We start from the raw sequence: 21,383 nt of genomic DNA on the forward strand, positions 1-21,383 counted from the left end.
TTTCTAGCTAACAATACGGAAAGAAGCAAGTATGCTTCTATGATATATGGAATTGGTAGAAATGGTAAAAGTGGTATAGGATTTGAAGAAACAATAACTGAACCTAAACCCATTCTCTCTGATATTTTGTGCAATGTCCCATGTTAAATACAAGGAAAAACCAGAAATATTTCAAGACTACATAACCAGGACCCAACCAAATTTGGGTACCTAAGAACAAAATTATCTATGTTGCAGATGTCCTTAACAGCCAAGTTAAAACAACAATCATGGTACTTGGGCAACGAATGCTCATGACATATGATGGGAGAAAAGTCTATGTTCCAAGACTTAACATTGATCAAAGGAGGCAAAGTAACTTTTGGTGGAAAGCAGAAAGGCTAGATCATGGGGCAAAACAAAGTTATTAATGGTACCTCTCCTTCTATTAAAGATATTTTGTTTGTTAAAGGTCTTAAATATAATTTATTAATTCTTAGTCAATTAAGTGATAATAATTATGATATTATATTTAATCAAAAAACATGCAAGGCAATTAGTCAAATGGATGGATATGTGTCAGACGCAAAATAACATTTATAAGATAAATTTTTGAGTCTAGAGAAATAAGATGTTAACTTTCTATTGTTAGTGAATGAAGAGAAACTAATTTGGTACAAAAGGTTAGGTCATGCAAACCTTGGGTTAATTTTAAAATTGAATAAACTTCAACTAGTCAGATGTCTACCCAAGCTTAGTTACAATATCAAAATTTTGTGTGAAGTTTGTCAAAAGGGAAAACAAATAAAGAACTCTTTTACCTTTAAGAACTTAATCTCTACCTCAAAACCCCTTGAGCTCTTACATATAGATATTTTTGGGCCAGTGAAAACAACCTCGCAAAATGGAAAGAAGTATGGCTTTGTGATAATAGATGATTATATTAGGTGGACTTAGGTAAAATTCTTAAGAACTAAAGATGAATGTCACAAAGTGTCTATTGCATTTTGCAAACAAGTAATGAATGAAAATGGTCTTAAGATTGTAACAATTAGAAGAGATCATGAAGGAGAATTTGAAAATAAGTTATTTGAAAGTTTTTGTGATGAGGATGAAATTTGTCACAATTTCTCCTCTCCTAGAACATCACAACAAAATGGAGTTGTAGAAAAAGAAAATACATCCCTTCAAGAAATGGCTAGAACCATGATAAATGAGATGAATATTGTAAAACATTTTTTGGCAGAGCAATTAACACTACATGTTATATTCAAAATATAATCTTAATTAGGTTAATATTGAATAAAATACCATATAAATTATGGAAGGGTAAAAAGCCTAACATATCATACTTTAAACTATTTGATTATACTTATTATATGCTAAACACTAAAGACAACCTTGGCAAGTTTGATTTCAGATCACAGAAGTGCACATTCATTCGATACTATGAAAGATCTAAAGTTTATAGAGTGTTTAATATGGATACTCATATTGTAGAAGAGTCAATACATGTTAAATTTGATGAAAAATAGTTTGACCTTGAAAAGTCAAAGCAAGTTGATGATAGTGTAGGTTTACTGGAACCAGAGAAAGAAAATGCAGACAAATTAGAAGAACTTGAAAAATAAGAGGATACAAGCAAATCAGAAGAATATGACAAATCATTAGAAGATTAATCTAACCAAGTTAGAAGCAACCAAGATATATCATATGACAAATTTGGATGGAAGTACGCGTCATGTCATCCTAAAACACTAATCATTGGAAATGCAAGTGATCATTTGAGGACCATATCATCACTGAAAAACACTACTTTCTATATGGCTTACTCTCATCAATTAACCCTACATCTATTAATGAATCATTGGCAGATGATAGATGGATTCTTGTAATGGAAGAAGAGGTAAAGGAATTTAAGAGGAATGATGTTTGGGATCTATTACTTAGACCAAAGAAAAACATTATTGAAAGCAAATGGGTCTTCATAAACAAGCTAAATGAAAATTGTGAAGTGGTCAAAAAAGGTATATACATTCATAAAATCAAATTTACAAAAGAAAATCTCAAGAAGTTTAAAATGAATGATTGTAAACCTATGACTACACCAATGCACCCTACCTATTTACTTAAATAGGATGAATCAGGCCAGAAGGTTGACCAGAAAACATATAGAGGAATGATTGGATCATTGCTTTAACTCACTACCTCTAGACCTGATATTATGTTTTGTGTGTGTGTTTGCGCAAAATTTTAGGATGATTGATCATAGCATTTGGGCACATGTTCCTAGCTTTTTAGTTTGGTATTTTAAAAGCAACAATGCAATGCAAAATCACAATTCTGAAAATTCCAACAATGTCTCTCTCTCTAATTTTTTAATGTGGTGTAGCGCTGATCTGTGATTATCATTATTCCATAACAATACCATTTAGATGAAATATAAAGAACAAAGAAGAAATATTAAGAGTGGAAGATTGAAGTTGTGAAAATATAAAGAGTGAAAATATAAAGAAGAGTGAAGTTGTGAAGAGTGGAAGAGTGAAGAAATATGATCATAAACTTGACATATTTATAAACAAGAAAAGACTTTGAATGACCAATAAAATATTATGCACGGCTTCACACAACATGCACTTTGAAAATAAACACTTCTGGACACAAAAGACTGAACATGATGGCAATGATTACATTGGACGGAGAAGACTGGATATCAGAAGACTGATCACATTTTTGCAACTTCCCAACGTGAGAATATATTCATATTCTGATTCCATTTAAATCACCATTTGGAAAGGTGATTTCTCAAAGCATTTTTCATGGTCTCATTTTGGAATGGCGACTTGCAGTAGGTTGTGTCACGAGGTCGCCTTTTGGAATGGCGACTTGCCAAAGGGTGTGTCACGAGGTCGCCTTTGGGAAAGGCGACTTGTAAGGCCATGCATGCACGTCTGCATGACAATGTATCACAAGGGCAGTGTATCACAAGTGTTGGCAACATTGCATGTATCACAATTGGTTGTCTATAAGTATGATATATTATTTTTATTGCATTTCATCTCAATCTCAATATCTCATTTTCATATCAATGGCACCAAAAAATATAGTTTTCAGATTTATTACAATGATGAAATATGTGAAAGACAAGATATTGGTAAATATTTCAAAAGTGACGAAAAAACAGCTATTCGAGTTCATTTTGGATGCAACCTTACTTACTTGAAGAAAAAATTGAAGCAAAGTTGAGGTTAGAAAATAAGAAGGTGTCTAATATAATTTATCGACAGTCTATCTCATTTGGACAAGGCATAGTTTATTATGAATTGTTAAATGTTGAATACGACGAAGATGTTGAACTCATGTTTGATCTTTATAAACAATAGCCGCAACTCGGATCTATCGAGTTATATGTCACGTTTGAGGATGGTAATCAATTATACGATGTTGGTCAACCATCATCCTTAACCACACCTCACCCTGAATACCATTTTCAAACACAAAACACTTATTCTTTTCAAAATTATGAATCTTACCAACCCGAACCATACCAACCCGAATCACACTTTGACCAGACCGAAACATCTGAACCTGAAGCATCTCAACCTGAACTGTATATTCCACTAGGTGATATGGTCCATTTTGATCAACAAGAAATAAGTGAGGAGAGTGAAGAAGAAAAATACTTTGACAAGGATGAGGACAAAGAAGAGGACGATGAAAATGACGACGATCTAGAGCCAGAACCTCATGTAATTAAAACGGCATACGATCCATCATTTCATATGCGTAATCTAAACTTGGATTATGCTTACCAATCCTCCGAATTTGATATGCCATCTAATGAACCACCTCCATTAGATGCATCTCTTGAGATTGAAATGAAGTTTAATAGCAAACCTGATTGTCAACTTGCAATTAAACATTATCACATAAAACACTCCTTCAATTACCGTGTAGTGCAATCTGATCAATACAGGTATGTAATTAAATGCGTGAATCCACAATGCTTAAACATAATACCCAAATTTCCCTTGCATATTTATAATATTCTTTAACTTCATTTATCCTTTCATCACCATTCTTAACCACTCAAAACTCACATATCACAAAATCACCATAACTCACCCATCATAACTCATATGTTTATTGTTCTGTTTTTGAGTTCGTAAAATTTTTCAAAATCTGTGGATTTTACGTGAACTGAGTTCACTTACATTGTAAAATTGTAAAAATCTTAGGTTGCACGTGAACTAAGTTCACGTAAACATACTTGAACTGAGTTCACGTACATTGTAAAATTGTAAAAATCTCAGGTTGTACGTGAAATGAGTTCACGTAAACGTACTTGAACTGAGTTCACGTACATTGTAAAATTGTAAAAATCTTAGGTAGTACATGAACTGAGTTCACGTAAACATACTTGAACTGAGTTCACGTAGGTAGTAAAATTGTAAAAATCTCAGGTAGTACGTGAAATGAGTTCACGTAAACGTACTTGAACTGAGTTCACGTAAATGTTCTTGATCTGAGTTCACGTTAACGTTCTTGAACTGAGTTCACGTAAACGTACTTGAACTGAGTTCACGTAAACGTACTTGAACTGAGTTCACGTACATTGTAAAATTGTAAAAATCTCAGGTTGTACGTGAACTGAGTTCACGTAAACGTACTTGAATTGAGTTCACGTAGGTAGTAAAATTGTAAAAATCTCAATAGTAAGATGTTGATGAAGATGAAGATGAGATTGAGTTTGAAGATGAAGATTTAAAGAGGTTAGAATTTTGAAGATGAAGATGAATGAGATTAGAGTTAAAAATTCAATAAATAGATAAAGGCATTTTAAGTAATTTATTTTTTTATTTAAAAAAGAGGAGTGTGAGTAGTAAAGTTAGAGGTGTAGGTAGCATTTTTGTAAATAAAAATGGATATATTTGATCTAAATTTTAATCAAATACAACAATTTTATGTAATTTTATTTTTCTTAAATTTGAATTTGAATAGAGTATTTAACCATGTAGGTATTCTTTTTTATAATAAACAATTAATGAAAGTCAATAAAACACACATTATTAGAAAAATATCTCTGATAACAAAACATATGCTTTTCAAATATTGTTCACGAAAAATTGTAGGAACCTAAATCAATTATTTGCCCGATTAATAAGGAAATAATACAATTTCTTTGCACAATTGTTTTCATGGCACCATTAATTTATGCATCAGGATAAAGAATTTGAAAGAGACAAGCAAACGAAAACCCTTTGGATCAATTTAAATGAAAAGAACTAATTGTTTCTTTAGAGAGAGAGAGGGGTGAACTAATACAAGGAAAAAACAAATATGATAGGGTAGAAATAGATGACTCAAACAACACAGCGACTAGGGCTGTGCAAAAAAGCCGGTTATGAGACCTAAATCTAAAATCGGATCTAAATTGATTTTAAATATTCGGTTAAAATCATATGATTATAATCCGGTTTATTTATAAATCGATTGGATAACCACTTATGTTTTATATTTGGATTTGATTTTTACTCACTACCAATATTTTGTTAATTTTGAGATTTTATTTCTTGAAAACAATTTGAAATTTTTTTTTCGAAAAAATATCAGAAAAAAATAAAAAAAACTTTTTTTCTCGAAAAATTTGGTGAGAATTTTTTTTTAAAAATATATCAAAAAATTGAGTTTTTTAAATAATCGATTTTTAAACTATGAATAAATAATTTTTTAAAAAATAATCAAATTTTAACCGATTTTAAAAAAAAATATCGATTTTAAAATTAAAATTTTCAAAATTAGTTTGATTTTTTCCACAAGTACATCTATATGGATGAGAGAAGACAAAAAGATGAAGACTTGTGTGCCGAATGAAATTTTCTGGAATTTGTGGAAGTGGAACTCATATCCGAGAGAGAAAGAGGGGTGCACGTGATCACTTAAACGGAGCTTTAAATCTCATCCACTATATTTGATCTAAAGATGACCGACGACTGGTATTATTTCTTTTTAATTTATGACTGTTGTTTTTATTAATTAGAATAATTTATTTTTTATACTCTTATTTTTTCTTTCACAATTTTTATTATTATTATTATTATAAAAATTTAAGTTTTATTTTATTTTAAATTAAAATTAAAATAATGTATAATAATATTAATTGAAATATTTAAATTAATATTTAAATTTATAATAAAATTAAATATAAATAAAATATTAATTTATAAATTAAAATAGTGTAACTTAATATAATTTTTAATTTACAATTAAAGTAAAAAAAGTGACACAGTAAATTTTATTTAATAAACTCATCGTTGGAATACTCTTACATAAAATATTATTTCTCACTTGAATCATTCCATTACAATTGGAACTTTATAATATAATTTCCATGCGTCAAATTCATGAAAATTAATGTGCAGCGTCGGTGAATCGCTCAGAACTAGTAGATTACATAAAGATTGTTTTGTATTTTTGTATTTGAAAATTATTAAAAAGAAGAAAAAAAAACTGTAGGACATAAACTTAATTTAGAAAAGAGAAATAAGAAATAAAAAAGTGTTAAAAAAATTCCTCAAATCATGCAAGTTTATATCCTTTGGACAAAAATTCATTATAATGTATTAAAATAAATTTTCGAACTATTTATTTGACATCTAACTACATTTTATGCCACAACTATATCTTATCACCTCACTTCTGTGTTTAGTTGTCATAACTAGAATATATTTTCTTTATATTTTTTATATACTACACAATTTCATTTGATAAAAAAAAAAAAAAAATTCAACAATAAAAAATTTAATAATATTTCATAATGCAATAAACGTTTCTCTATAATTTATTTATTAAACATGAAGTTATTTTGTAACCATCTCTAATGTAAATCCAAATATTTTTTTTTCTTGGCTGGTCCAAGATTTAAGAAGACACAGTACCACAACCTTGAGACATGAACCATTGTTTATGCTAAATTCCTCTCCTGTTTGAGTATAACAAAATTACTTTTGTGGTATTTGATGAAATGCGACTGATGTTTATATTCATTTGAGTAACTGAATTTTGTATATTTTTTCCCTCTTCTTCATCCGCAAGGGATTAGTAGCCATGGGAAATGCGTGTTCTATGATTTTTAGTTATATAATTTTTATGTTATCTTTCCTTTACATTATCAATAATAAAAAAAATCTAACTTATTTAATTTATATCAATGCCAATTATTGATGTTCCATTGAACAAACTGTGCCCTCATTTTAGTCACTTCTTATTAGACCATTTGCTCTTCTTTTTTTAAACCATAAGATCTTGATAGTTTTTAATTTCCATCATTCAAATTGTTACAATGCATATTTTTTTAGCACAATAAATCAATTGGACAATGGTTGAAATTAACACAATTCTTGGAAAATTAAAGTTCCCACAGTAATTAAGGAACAATAATAACAACATATTTGTCTTCATGATAATTTGAAACCTTTAATCCATGTGTTGTAACTTTATGTTCTCCAAATCAAATTTCAATATTTTCTTTTGTATAATAATTGAATCATGAGTAACATTATATTTGTTGCTTTTGGCTCATATAACTCAACAAAAAAGATCCGACACAAGATACATATGAGCTGGCGATGAACAAATGGAGACTACAAATTAGGTTTTAACCAAATATTTTAAGTTTGTCACAAATTTATAATTTGTTATTGCATTCTGACAAGTCAAGTTTACGAGGAAACAATTATTTCCTCAATCTCATTTTAAATACCTCATTTGCCATTTATTTTTGTCTCAAATAATTTGTCATTTTACAATACCAATACAACATTGCTTACTTTTTTTCACTAATAGTTTTATTTATTATATTTCAATTTATCAAAATTTTCCGCTAATTACAATTAATAAAAACATTTGGGTAAATAAAAAACATTTTAACATTGAAATTATTTTCTAAAGAATTGTACACACTTCAAATGAGATATTTAAAATGAGACGGAGGAAGTACTTATCTTGAAGAGTGATATTGCTTTTCACACTAATACAATGAAAACAAAATATCTACAAGATTCCAGAATTATTCTATTCTAAATGCATATATTTTCATAATTGAATTTAATTAATGTCTCTTTTAAGTTGCACTTATAATATACATTTATTTTTGTTCAAACTTTTTCCTTTAAGATAACCTATTATCGTAGAAAGAAAAGTAATTACTATTATTAATTCAAATCATTCAACTATTTTTTAATTTCCTTAGTTGCCTTGTGAATTTTATATATGCTAATGTAACTTTTTAATATTTTTTCAAGTTATTCTTTTGTGACCTGATTAGCACTTTACTGTCAATTTCCTTCCCTATAATTCATACATCTATTACAAATAAAACTGTGTAAAATCATATTATAAATACAACTATTGTGTTTAATTTGATATCTAAGTCATTGCATTTATGCTACTAAACTATAAAGTTTATTTAATAAAAGTGTTATTTCACGAAGCAAAATGAAAAATCAGACTTATAAATGATTAAATTCTAAAGGAAACTTATAAATTATATATATCATATAATTTCTAATTGTTAGTAATTTTTTGAAAATAAATCTCAATACACCCGCTCAACTTGCGGGTTGAAACCTAGTTATATATTATAGCATCCTTCTGCATATTCTTTTTCTTTGCCTTAGAAATTTACGACGTAAAAGACTCTTCGATGGCATTAGAGCGATTCTGCAAACCAATATTTGTTAATTTTTCGTTATCTCTACTATTTGTTTTGGTAGTATCTCTATTTTTTTTAAATATCTCGCAATATTTTCGAGTCATGAGCAATCATTGGATGCAAATTATCGTTAGTAAAAATAATATTTAGATATGTTATAATCAGAACGATATCCTTTGAGTTGACTTCTAAATAAAAAATTTGATGATTTTGAATATTGTTCTCCTCTAATACTGCATCACTCTAAGAACCAACAATAAACTTATCAGGATATTGATGACTGTCTTAGATGATCTGTGTTAGCTGAAATAGATAAACAAAAACAAAATACCTCACAAATTACATTTTAAGGACCTTGTGTAGGCTGAACTTCATATTCCTAAAATGTCTATGGAACGATTTTTTATTCCCCAAAATCAACGATTTCATGATTTTTATCAATTTTTCTGATCAGAGGAAGAAAATTCTTGAATAACATTGGTGCGTTCTAGATCAAGGTATTGGAACCAATTTCATTTTAGCTTAGAGTTTTTATGACAATAAAAGAATTTTATGAGAATAATATATTTGACTTCAAAGAGTATGAAATAAAGATATGGTCAAGAATTATAGAAGATTTGATCAAGATTTATCTACAACAAAATATGAACATAATCAATCTGAAGAATTTTCAAACGCAATCTGAGAAAATTACAAACATAATCAATATGAAGAATTTACAAACGCAATCTGAACAAAATATTGCTCAGAATTAAACAAGGACTAAAGCCCAAATTTTAACTATAAATAGATACTCAAGGTTGAAGAAGAAAATCATCGAAAAGTAGAAAATAGTAGTCTTGGAGTTCAAAGAGATAAATACTTGTTCAAGTTAGAAATATTTTCTAAGTGTTCTTTTCTTAGATTGTGAGAGTTATTATTATCATCAGCTTTTTAGAAGCAACTACTCAAGTTCCAATCTTTGTATCCAACCAGATAGTGGTTTAGTTCCTTCTTCAATCTAGGATTGTCAGGCTGTTAGGAAAGACTTGACTTTTAGGGTCAATGTGGTTAGTTCCTCAAAAGTCTAGGGTTGTTAGGCTGTTTGGGAAGACTGGCTTTGAGGGTCAGGTGCTTTGTAATTCAAGGTATTTGAATTAGTGGGTTAAAAGTCTTCTCAATGAGGGAACCAGATGTAGCCAAGTGAGTGATTGTAACACCCCGATTTTTTAAACAGCGCGAGTGTAATTTTTTTTTTCAAAACAAATTCATAATAACAAAGAAATAAAGAAAAAAATACTTTTGGATAAATATTGAAGTCGTAACACAACGACAAATAAGTCAACAGAACTTACAAGCAGCGAAATAGTTTTTGAAATACGAATCCAAAGTATTTACACATCAAAAAGTGGTACATGAACCCCATCATAATAAAATGTTAAACAGACAATATTAGTATAGGTACAGTCTTCCAAATTAAAATAAACACAACCCAAAAAGAAAGACGTCTAGTCCCTATACGTCAACCTAATCTGATCATTCTACCAAAAAACTATACACCCTGAGTGATCTCCACGCGCCCCGTAAGATCCTCCTAACATAGCTCCAGTCAGGCGTTCCCGTCTACATTCCCATCCACAGGGTACGAACTTTATGACAATAAAAGAATTTTATGAGAATAATATATTTGACTTCAAAGAGTATGAAATAAAGATATGGTCAAGAATTATAGAAGATTTGATCAAGATTTATCTACAACAAAATATGAACATAATCAATCTGAAGAATTTTCAAACGCAATCTGAGAAAATTACAAACATAATCAATATGAAGAATTTACAAACGCAATCTGAACAAAATATTGCTCAGAATTAAACAAGGACTAAAGCCCAAATTTTAACTATAAATAGATACTCAAGGTTGAAGAAGAAAATCATCGAAAAGTAGAAAATAGTAGTCTTGGAGTTCAAAGAGATAAATACTTGTTCAAGTTAGAAATATTTTCTAAGTGTTCTTTTCTTAGATTGTGAGAGTTATTATTATCATCAGCTTTTTAGAAGCAACTACTCAAGTTCCAATCTTTGTATCCAACCAGATAGTGGTTTAGTTCCTTCTTCAATCTAGGATTGTCAGGCTGTTAGGAAAGACTTGACTTTTAGGGTCAATGTGGTTAGTTCCTCAAAAGTCTAGGGTTGTTAGGCTGTTTGGGAAGACTGGCTTTGAGGGTCAGGTGCTTTGTAATTCAAGGTATTTGAATTAGTGGGTTAAAAGTCTTCTCAATGAGGGAACCAGATGTAGCCAAGTGAGTGATTGTAACACCCCGATTTTTTAAACAGCGCGAGTGTAATTTTTTTTTTCAAAACAAATTCATAATAACAAAGAAATAAAGAAAAAAATACTTTTGGATAAATATTGAAGTCGTAACACAACGACAAATAAGTCAACAGAACTTACAAGCAGCGAAATAGTTTTTGAAATACGAATCCAAAGTATTTACACATCAAAAAGTGGTACATGAACCCCATCATAATAAAATGTTAAACAGACAATATTAGTATAGGTACAGTCTTCCAAATTAAAATAAACACAACCCAAAAAGAAAGACGTCTAGTCCCTATACGTCAACCTAATCTGATCATTCTACCAAAAAACTATACACCCTGAGTGATCTCCACGCGCCCCGTAAGATCCTCCTAACATAGCTCCAGTCAGGCGTTCCCGTCTACATTCCCATCCACAGGGTACGAACTGGTAGGATTGTCATGACTCTCATCTGAGGGCAAAGTCCAGATTTCCACAATAGTTGTAAAGGGTCACCAACCGAAATTAACAGTTAACACATAACATTTAAGTTTTTGAATGCACAAAATAACCTTTCCACTAAGCATGCACCTTAAAAGGATTTTCCATATGCTAAAAGTTCATATAATACTTGCCAAATGAAAATGAAGTCAAAATAAGTCTTAAATCAATCAAGTAATAAACAACTGGCCAATCCATTGATGAACCAATTGAGCAATCGATCATCTAACTCAAAATAAGAATTTCCACTAAGCCAATCGATTGGGAAATCGATTTGGATGAAGGGTTTTAGTGAAAACTGAACTCTGGGCTTAAATCAATCGATTGGGAAATCGATTGAATGAATAACTGAGCCCTTGTGTTAAAGCCAATCAATTGGGAAATCGATTTCCTGAGGGTTTTTCGTGAAAACTGTACTCTGTGCTTAATTCAATCGATTGGGAAATCGATTGAATGAATAACTGAGCCCCTGTGTTAAAGCCAATCGATTGGGAAATCGATTTCCTGAGGGTTTTTCGTGAAAACTGTACTCTGGGCTTAATTCAATCGATTGAATGAATAACTAAGCCCCTGTATTAAAGCCAATCGATTGGGAAATCGATTTTGTCAAAATGGCTGAGCTCTTGTAATGAATCCAATCGATTGCCAAATCGATTTTGAGGAATAGCTTTTAACAGAATCGATTTCCCTGCATGTTTTTCTTAAAACTACACAAACTAACTCAATCACATTCTCACACAACTCCAAAACATAACACTTAGCAATTTCCACACAATCACCACGACAACTTGAGTTTCGAAACAATTTTACAATCAATTTCACTTACACACAATTTGTTCCAAAACATAGACACTTAGTACAATCATCACAATCACAATGACATCTCAAGTTCAAACACTCAATCATACACTTGAATCGAACACGTCTCGTGTGTCAAGCATCCTAATGCAATGTGTATACGCCAAAATGCATGGACTCGGAATTCCAAACCAAAACCCTCATCGAAGGACCGTAAATCATAATTGTACCGCCTATCGCAGGCCAAAGTACCAATTACCGAGGTGCCACCTATCATGGGTCTGCACGATTTACTAAAAAGCGTAAACCATAAACGTACTGCCTATCACGGGCCCGTACCGTTTATCGACGTGCCACCTATCACGGGTCTGCACGGTTTACTAAAAAGAACGTAAATTTAAATGTACCGCCTACCATAGGCCAAAGTACTATTTACCAAGGTGCCACCTATCACGAGTCTGCACAATTTACAAAAAAGCGTAAACCATAAACGTACTGCCTATCACGGGCCCGTACCATTTACTGAGGTGCCACCTATCACGGGTCTGCACGGTTTACAAAAACGTAAATAATAAATGTACCGCCTATCACATGCCAAAGTACTATTTATCAAGGTGCCACCTATCACGGGTCTGCACGATTTACAAAAAGAATGAAAATGCATGAGCATATACTGACTCCATCCACGACAATTGTTAAGCAAATGCAGATATTAAAAGATTCCCCATTTTTAATACTCATTTAACTTAAACGATTTTCACAACAAACATTAAGCAAACAGAAATATTAAGAGATTCCCCATTCTTAATACTCATTTAACTTAAAACGATTTTCAAAACAAACATAAGTAAACAAGACATTAAGAGATTCCCCATTCTTAATACTCGTTTAACTTAAACGATTTTCAAAACAAACATTAAGTAAACAAGACATTAAGAGATTCCCCATTCTTAATACTCATTTAACTTAAACGATTTTCAAAACAAACATTAAGTAAACAAGACATTAAGAGATTCCCCATTCTTAATACTCGTTTAACTCTAATGGTTTTCAAATTCCACACAAAACAAACTCAAACATATTATCAAATTCAATCCATGATTCACATCAAAACACATCAATTCATTTCTCCACAAAATCCAACCATACACATATCAAATTTCATAAGCATGAATTATGAACACGTCAAACTTCATTTACTCAAATTCATACACCAATGGGTTAAATTCATTTTCCGCGAAACATTCATCAATATCACCAAAACCTAACTCTAAAATTTTACCCATAAAGCCTTAAATTCATTTTCCCCAAATCAACACTTTAACCCTAACAAAATTCTTTTCCACACAACCCCAGATAAGTCCCTAAATGCAAACTAGAAGTTTGGAAGGAGCCCTTACCTTAACATTAGCTTTAGCGAGCGATTACGGTACCGCGAGTAATTCTGGTAAAATCTCCGCTCGCGACGTCGCTTCCACAGTTAGTTCACTAGCACCATAGAGTGGAGGTGAACAACTTTCCCTTCCATCTCTTCGCGAAATGAAGCTCAAACATCGGAGAAAAGTGGAGGTTTGTGATTAACGGTTTTCAAAACCCCTAACACCGTTTTTCTTCGTTTTCGAATCAAAGAAGAAGAAGGAAGTTGGGAGCTCTTTTCTTTCTCACCCACTAAGCATTGGGTTTTATTTCTTGAAGCAAAAGAAAGAAAAGAAAGAAAAAGAGGAAGAGGAAGAAAGAATGCTTCGCGAGGTAGGGAACCGTTTTCTAATATATATATATATATATATATATATATATATATATATATATATATATTACTAATAATAATATATAATAATTAAACCTAAACCAATAAATACCTAAATATCTAGATATTTATGAAAATCATCACTTCTCAAACCACTTTTTGTTAAAAATATCTACCCTCGTCGCAACTCAATTGACTGATAAAATTTTCTGCAACTAGATATATTTTTAATAAAATTGTCTGGTATTAAATTCTTCGTAACATAAATAAATTATTATCCGACAAATAATTTTAATCTAATTTCCAAAAACATATTTTTGGCATTTAACCCACTAATTACCAAAAACTAGGCTAAAAGCCTAAGAACTTCAACACCAAATACCCTAAAATTGTATAATTTAGGATTTAAAAATTAAGGGTCTTACAGTGATGATCAAGGATAAATCTACGTGTCAAATTATTTATGCTTTCATTGCTTGTTGCCTCTGAATCCAATGGCTTTTACTCCAAGTAAGTCACCAAAACCAAACTAGTTATTTATTTATTTATTTTATTTATAAATATAAAAAAATTATCAACTTTGGCAAACGCAATTCAACCCCCTTCTCGTGTATGCACCTTCAGAAGGTTGGGGATATGATCAACAAAAGAAGAGTTAACAACAAGATGATTACTATTACCGTTCATTTTTTTTTGTACATTCAGTTTCAATCTTGTCAGATCAATAGTGTTTTTAGGGACATACTGCTCTAGAGATAATGGAATGTCTCAATATTTTTGAGTTGGTTGCTTCATCAAGAGATAATGGAATGTCAACACCTAAAGCAATTGTGAAAATGATCTTTGACCTCCCATATTCATTAGGCTGATTGTAGATACGAATTCAACATTGATCCTTTGTGTTTCTTACCAAATCGAAATTGAAATCTTTTGTCGAAGAAAAAATTACGAAAAAACTAGGTTTCCAATTATAGGTTCCAATTATTCAAACATTTGCAAATTGTCGAGAGAAGTAAAGGCCATAAAATCCTATCTCGAAAGGAAACAACTTGCCATAAACCAATCGATTTTCATATTGTTAAAATCTTTTCATGTAAAACCGACAACGTAATCGACGTATCACCCTTAGACATGGTGACTCTACCATGAAGGTTATTCTTGCAACTCGTCAAACCTAATTGGTATTCATCTTCTAGAATTTTGATAGCGAGTGTCGACCCTCTGATACAGGGTTTTGACAACTGTCTCAAAGTAATATTGCATAAATTCTTGAGAGTTTGTTCAAATGATTTGAATAAGGGCTACTAAGTGCTAATCGACAAAGCTGCATTTGTTGGAGGAACAATCTTTGCAGACGTTGGATCACAAATAAACAGACAATGGAAGTGGTTTGGGCAAGACCTTCATTGCCTACAAATGCTCTTTTTCGCCTATTTTTATTTTTCATTCAGCGCCAGACCATTTTCTAATCACTTTCCTTTTTGTTTTGTTGCTCACTTGCTTAGCCGAGAATCACAATTTCAGCCATATAAACAAAGCTAGGTTGTGAAATTGAAAGATCAAATATTGTTTTGTAAGATACTACTAATTTACAAAATATGTTAATAGCAACAATCAAATATCCTAATAAAAGGAAAGCTAGAAATTTGCTACATGTGTAACATTTTAAAGACTTGTTCGCTATTTATTTATTTTGACAAAAAAAACTTGTTCTCTTTATTCATCTTAGTAAGGATAAAAAACATAATTCAATTTTGTCTTCTAAATAAAAGTATATGCCACAATTTTTTGGTTAAGAGAAAATGCAAAAGAAATTATAGAATTTATAGAGGTAAGGTATGCCGATATTAGCTATGTTGGCTAATATTACGAGGACTAAAACATATGTAATCTACACAAAATCAGAATAAAGAGAGTTAATTTATCATGTGAGAGATCTCCTCTGAAGAGAATCTCTCATGTTTCTCATGTGGGACAATTTCACCCTTAAAATCTATTTTTATTTTTTTAATTTATAAATTATTATTTTTCTATAGTTTAAATTTTACTAATTTCTTCATTCATGAAGAGAATTCAGATCCCTATAAAAATATATAAGATATTAAGTTTTATAGGTCATAACATTAAAGAATCTTTCTTGAAAGAAACCCAAACGACGGCCAACATCTCTAGCTAACTTCTCGATTAACCCAATACCTTGATGATTGTGATCCATTCTTAAGAGTAGCCATGTGAATAACAACAAGATTAGCATATTTAGGAGCCAAATTGGGCCTATGCAAGGTTGGAATTACATAATTCTGATGGGCACAAGAGTTACTCTTCTCTTGGGCATTTTGTAAAGTATAGAATGAACTTGTGCTCTCACCATGCTCCATTTGTGATTCTAGCTCACACTACCTAGAAGCTCAATTCAATGAAAAAAAAACACAAAACATGTCTTTAATGATGTCTTTAATGAGGAGCTACATTGGGTTTTTAAAACGCAATTTTGAAGTCAATATTTTGTTGTGTTTGTTTCTGCGGTGATAAAAAAATTGATTTTAGATTAATTAATTTTGTAAAATTGAGTTCAGTTAAAAATGATTTGAATGTAAAGTTATTTATGTTCGGATATTCATTAAAAAGTTAATTGACCATTAATTTTCAGTATTAAAATCATGTTTGGGATCAGAAGCTATAAATCATAGTTTCAAACTAAAATCAATTTTGGTCTTGATCGAGAACACCCAAATATATTAGATTTAATTCCATAACTTCAAAATTGATTTTAGGTACTACAAAAATGAAACTAAACGAGCACTTTTATGAAATTGGTCTGAATTTGGTCTAGTTTCTTTAACATGATAATTAGATTAATTTTGAACTAGCTAGAACACACTAATGACGCCACTTTTCTGGTGTGTGTGACTCCAACTTTATATTATATGACCATATTTAATGACCATATCCAATTAATAATATATTGGTGATGTGTATGAAATATCGTGAGTAAGTCATTCTCAATCAATTAAAATCAGTTATATATATATATATATATATATATATATTATCAGTACTTTTTTATTTTAAATTTGACATAGTAATTGTGAATAACTTACCCATAATTTTTTAAAAACATCGTAGAATTTCCCTAATTTTATGCAATTGGGCCAAAACTACTTTGCCCAGAATATTGTTAAAACTAAAGGCCTTGAATCTAGTAAGCTCATGGTGGTATTCAGGTGTTGACAAAAAAAATTGGTATTAGAGTTTCTTAAATGTTCCAATTCCTCGTGTCAGTAATAAATTTTGTATGTCGTCGTCGTAACACCTCTGCCATGTGTTTAGATGTTATCATACTCAACCAAAGTTCTTGATTCCCTTTAATTAATTTGTTATATATATATATATATATATATATATATATATATTTATTGATCTCGAGTTGATCTGGATTATATAGATCTAAGGATGAAATGCAATTGTTTTGTTGGTGGCAAGAACAATGACAGTGGCTTCTAGCTCTTCGTTGGGGTGTACCTATAAACAATTTGATGATCGACTCATTTTTATGAGAGAATGAGAGGTTTATAAGGTTATAATTCGTATAACGTATTTTTATGTACAAGTGTCCTTTTTTTTTATTTATTTATTTATATTTGAGTCAAAATTTATTTTGTAAATTTATTGCTGTAAGACTTTAAAATATATTTATTAACATGATAAATTTAAAATTATTTTATGAAATCTATAAATATTTGATTGTATTTAATAAAAATCGTTAATTAAGATAGAGATAAAAGAAGAAAAAAATGAGAAAAGAGACTAAAAAGTAATACAATAATATTCCCATTTATAGCATAACAAAAAGACATTGACTAATGGGCCCAACCTAGTATTCTAGGTTGCAAAGCGGATCTGATATATTTATATAACTGTCATGTGTTGTTCGGCGTTCTTCGGTTTCAATAAGAAAATACTACAACATTTTTGAGTTGTGACAACAATAAAAAAGTATGGCGTAAATAAAAAATATCTGTGGCCTAAAGGTTAGGCAACAGTTTACAAAGTGTGGCGTAGGTGGTCATGGCCTATTCTTTAAGGCAACGATTTTTTACTTTTGCCAACAAATTCTAAAAAACCGTTGGTGAATACACTCAAAGAGGCCACAGTTTGTTTGAATATTTCAAGCCACAGTTTTATGAACTGGTTTTGCCAACATTTTATAAATGTTGCAAATACAGTTAGACCACGTTTTTGTGTATATTATTTATATTTCATGCAACACATTTATAACGTCAAAAGCATAGGCAACATTTTTTTGTCTAAGGCAATAGATTTATATGTGTTGCATATAACTTTATACCACGATTATTGAACCGTTGGTAACACGTTTAGCCCAATAAAATTTAAATGTTGCCTATTTATTTAGGCCACAATGATGAAAATGTTTTAAACCACACTTTTTATGTGTTGTTTATACTTTTTGCCATAAACATTCAATTTATTTAGTCTACATTTTTCTATTTGTTGCCTATACGTTTATCACGCACTTTCATTTTTTAGGCGAACATTGATAATTAATCATTATTGCTTGTAATCCATAATTGGACATTAAATAATTGTTATTAAACAAAACACAAAAGATTTAAACATAATCAAGTTTTAATTAAAGTATATATTATGAAGAAAAACAATTGTCTCATCAAAATATTGTAACACAAATATTACTAGAAATAAAAAAAAAAAAAAACCAATACATGATTAGATCAAATGTTATCAAAGTTGTAAAAACCAACATTTGCATTGCCAAAAAACAACCAAGTTTTCGATACATTCAACTAGCTTCATGTATATTGGTGATAATCTTCAAGTCCAACCTGAAAAGTTATTATATTAATTATATTAATATAAATAAAAGGAAAAATATAAAATTATAGTTATGAATATTAAATGAATCACAATTTTTCATCGCAACAACAAAATTAGTGTTTTAACGCAAAGGAACTAAGATTTTAGAATGTTTGATATATATTGAATCTAGGAGAAATCAATCATATCTAAATACCAACAACTGATTAATCTTTGTCAATGTTGTTTTATGTAACTAGTCATAGGTAATTTTAGACTAGATCAACTATGCATTATCTAAACTTACATTATTTAGGTATGTTAAACTACCTATTGCAAGAAAATACTAGCAACATATCACAAGTACTAAATACCAACAATTTATAAGTCTACAAGATACCTAATCATAACAATCAATCAACTTAATTATCTCATAGTTAAGTAAGTCAAACTAATATACTTATAAATTTTCAGGAAAATGGGTTGATGTAGAAGAATGGAGTGCTACACTATTTGCAATACCTAATGCATGTCCCATCATGTTATCAACAACAGTTTCACTTAAACTTGGGTTTTGCTGCTTCAACACACATTTTAGAAGTTCCTCATATGCTTACATTCTTTTCTTTGTAAATGACTCATATTCTTCCATCATTTCCTTCATGCTACTAATTTCACCTTCATAATATTTTTTAATATTAGCAATCTTTTCATTTTTTTTAACATTGTTGGTGTAGCTGCTCTTCCATAAGAACGAACTCTACCAGACTTTTCTTTACCGAACAATGATTGAAAGGCTTGGTCAGTAGGCTCATTAGAGTTTTGAATTGAATCTTGAAGTTTTGCCTAATAGGAAAAAAAATGAATGTTAAAAGTCGAAAATTTAGACATTAAAAATATATAATGAGAAGAAAAACATACAATGACATTCTCTGTTTCTTCATCAATTTTTTCTTTTCTTCTCTGACAAGTTATGACAAACATTTCAGTTTGGGTGACTTCCTCTCCATTTTCCTTCTTTGCACGACTTTCTTGGTAAAGTTGGTAATAAAAAATTATTAGAATAACTTGTTATTTATATATAACCAACACACATAAATAAGAGTAAATGTACTTCTTTCGTACGTTTCCCCTTAAGTCGTTTACTCAAAAACACCTCCATCACTCTTGCCGACGACCCTTACTTGCAGGACCTTTTTTTACACGAATTTCACTTCCCCGGAGGTAGACGCCTCCATGTCGTTGGTTCCTGCAACGGACTGCTATGCTTGTACGGGTATGTTTCCACCTTTAATTATGAAGAGATTTTTCTTTATTTATGGAACCCAGCAACGAAGACATTATCTAGCAAAATCGTGTTTCTTCACGACGAGTTTAACCTCCGTAAGTGTGCTCGTGATGACACACCGTCACTAGATACATATTGGAACTTTTGGTTTGGTTATGATAATTCAACCGACACTTACAAGATTGTGGCATTCTGTCGGAAGATTAATGACGTGAGAGTTTACAATTTGGGTGATGATGTTTGGAGAAACATTCAAAGTTTCCCCGTGGTTCCTTTTCGCAACTTTGCCACTCTATCCTATACTCATCTGGGTATAAATGATGGTGCCTACGTGAGTGGCACTGTTAATTGGTTGGCCATTCGAAATGTGTGCCCATATAACTTTGATTTGGATCTTGTTACTATTGATCAATTTGTGATCATCTCCCTTGATTTGAGTACGGAGACATACAATCAGTTTCAACCCCCTCATGGTTTTGATGAAGTGACATCTGTTGAGCCCACTCTGACTATATTGATGGACTCCCTTTGTTTTTCTCATGATTTTCCTGGGACCCATTTTATTATATGGCAGATGAAAGAATTTGGAGTTGAAGAATCCTGGACTCAGTTCCTTAAAATTACTCACCAAAGTCTTCCAATTATTGAAAGTGTCATGGAGAATATTTATGCAACAGGCTTCTTCCCATTGTGTCTTTCTGAGAATGGCGATACACTGATATTGGCATGGGATGAAGACGAGTCAGCCATTCTCTATAATTTGAGAGATAATAGAGGAGAGAAAACTAGAATTAGCAATCAAATACAGTGGTTTTGTGCCAAGAATTATGTTGAAAGTTTGGTTTCGACTAGTTCAATGTAGGTTTCTTTTCTTATGAGTCATCGAAATTTTACTCAACATCATATCTCGGCATTATTATTCCACGGGTTACATTATCCATTCTGCCTATATACATTATTTTTCATGTTTCTGTTAGTGACTTGGGGTGTGTCACTTTTTAATACCCTTGTTGGGACTGTGGTATGATCATTGGCTCAAAGAATCATCTTCCTTTTTCTATTATCAAGCACAAAAGAAAGAATTTCATTAGAGTGGAATGGAAAGTCCAATACAATTTTGAACCTGGCCTTCTCGCAGTGTTTTGAATATTGCAGCATGGACATGCTAACATTTTTTATAGGATATATTTCATACAAAATCAACTTTTGCATAAACTGTTTATGTCACTTATCATTTAATTTCA

General features: G+C 30.7%; 1 protein-coding gene across 1 annotated transcript; it reads left to right on the forward strand.

Annotated features, from left to right (window-relative positions):
- Positions 1 to 1,873: 1,873 nt before the first annotated feature.
- LOC101510473 (F-box protein CPR1-like) lies at positions 1,874 to 21,037 on the forward strand. The gene is made up of 4 exons (XM_027333124.2): positions 1,874 to 2,006; positions 2,777 to 2,910; positions 3,363 to 3,955; positions 19,990 to 21,037. The coding sequence occupies exons 1-4, from the start codon at positions 1,874 to 1,876 to the stop codon at positions 20,999 to 21,001; spliced, it is 1,872 nt and encodes a 623-aa protein (XP_027188925.2). The 3' UTR covers positions 21,002 to 21,037.
- Positions 21,038 to 21,383: the final 346 nt, after the last annotated feature.

This window comes from Cicer arietinum, chromosome 4, assembly GCF_000331145.2.
Source record: "Cicer arietinum cultivar CDC Frontier isolate Library 1 chromosome 4, Cicar.CDCFrontier_v2.0, whole genome shotgun sequence".
Lineage (NCBI taxonomy): Eukaryota > Viridiplantae > Streptophyta > Magnoliopsida > Fabales > Fabaceae > Cicer > Cicer arietinum.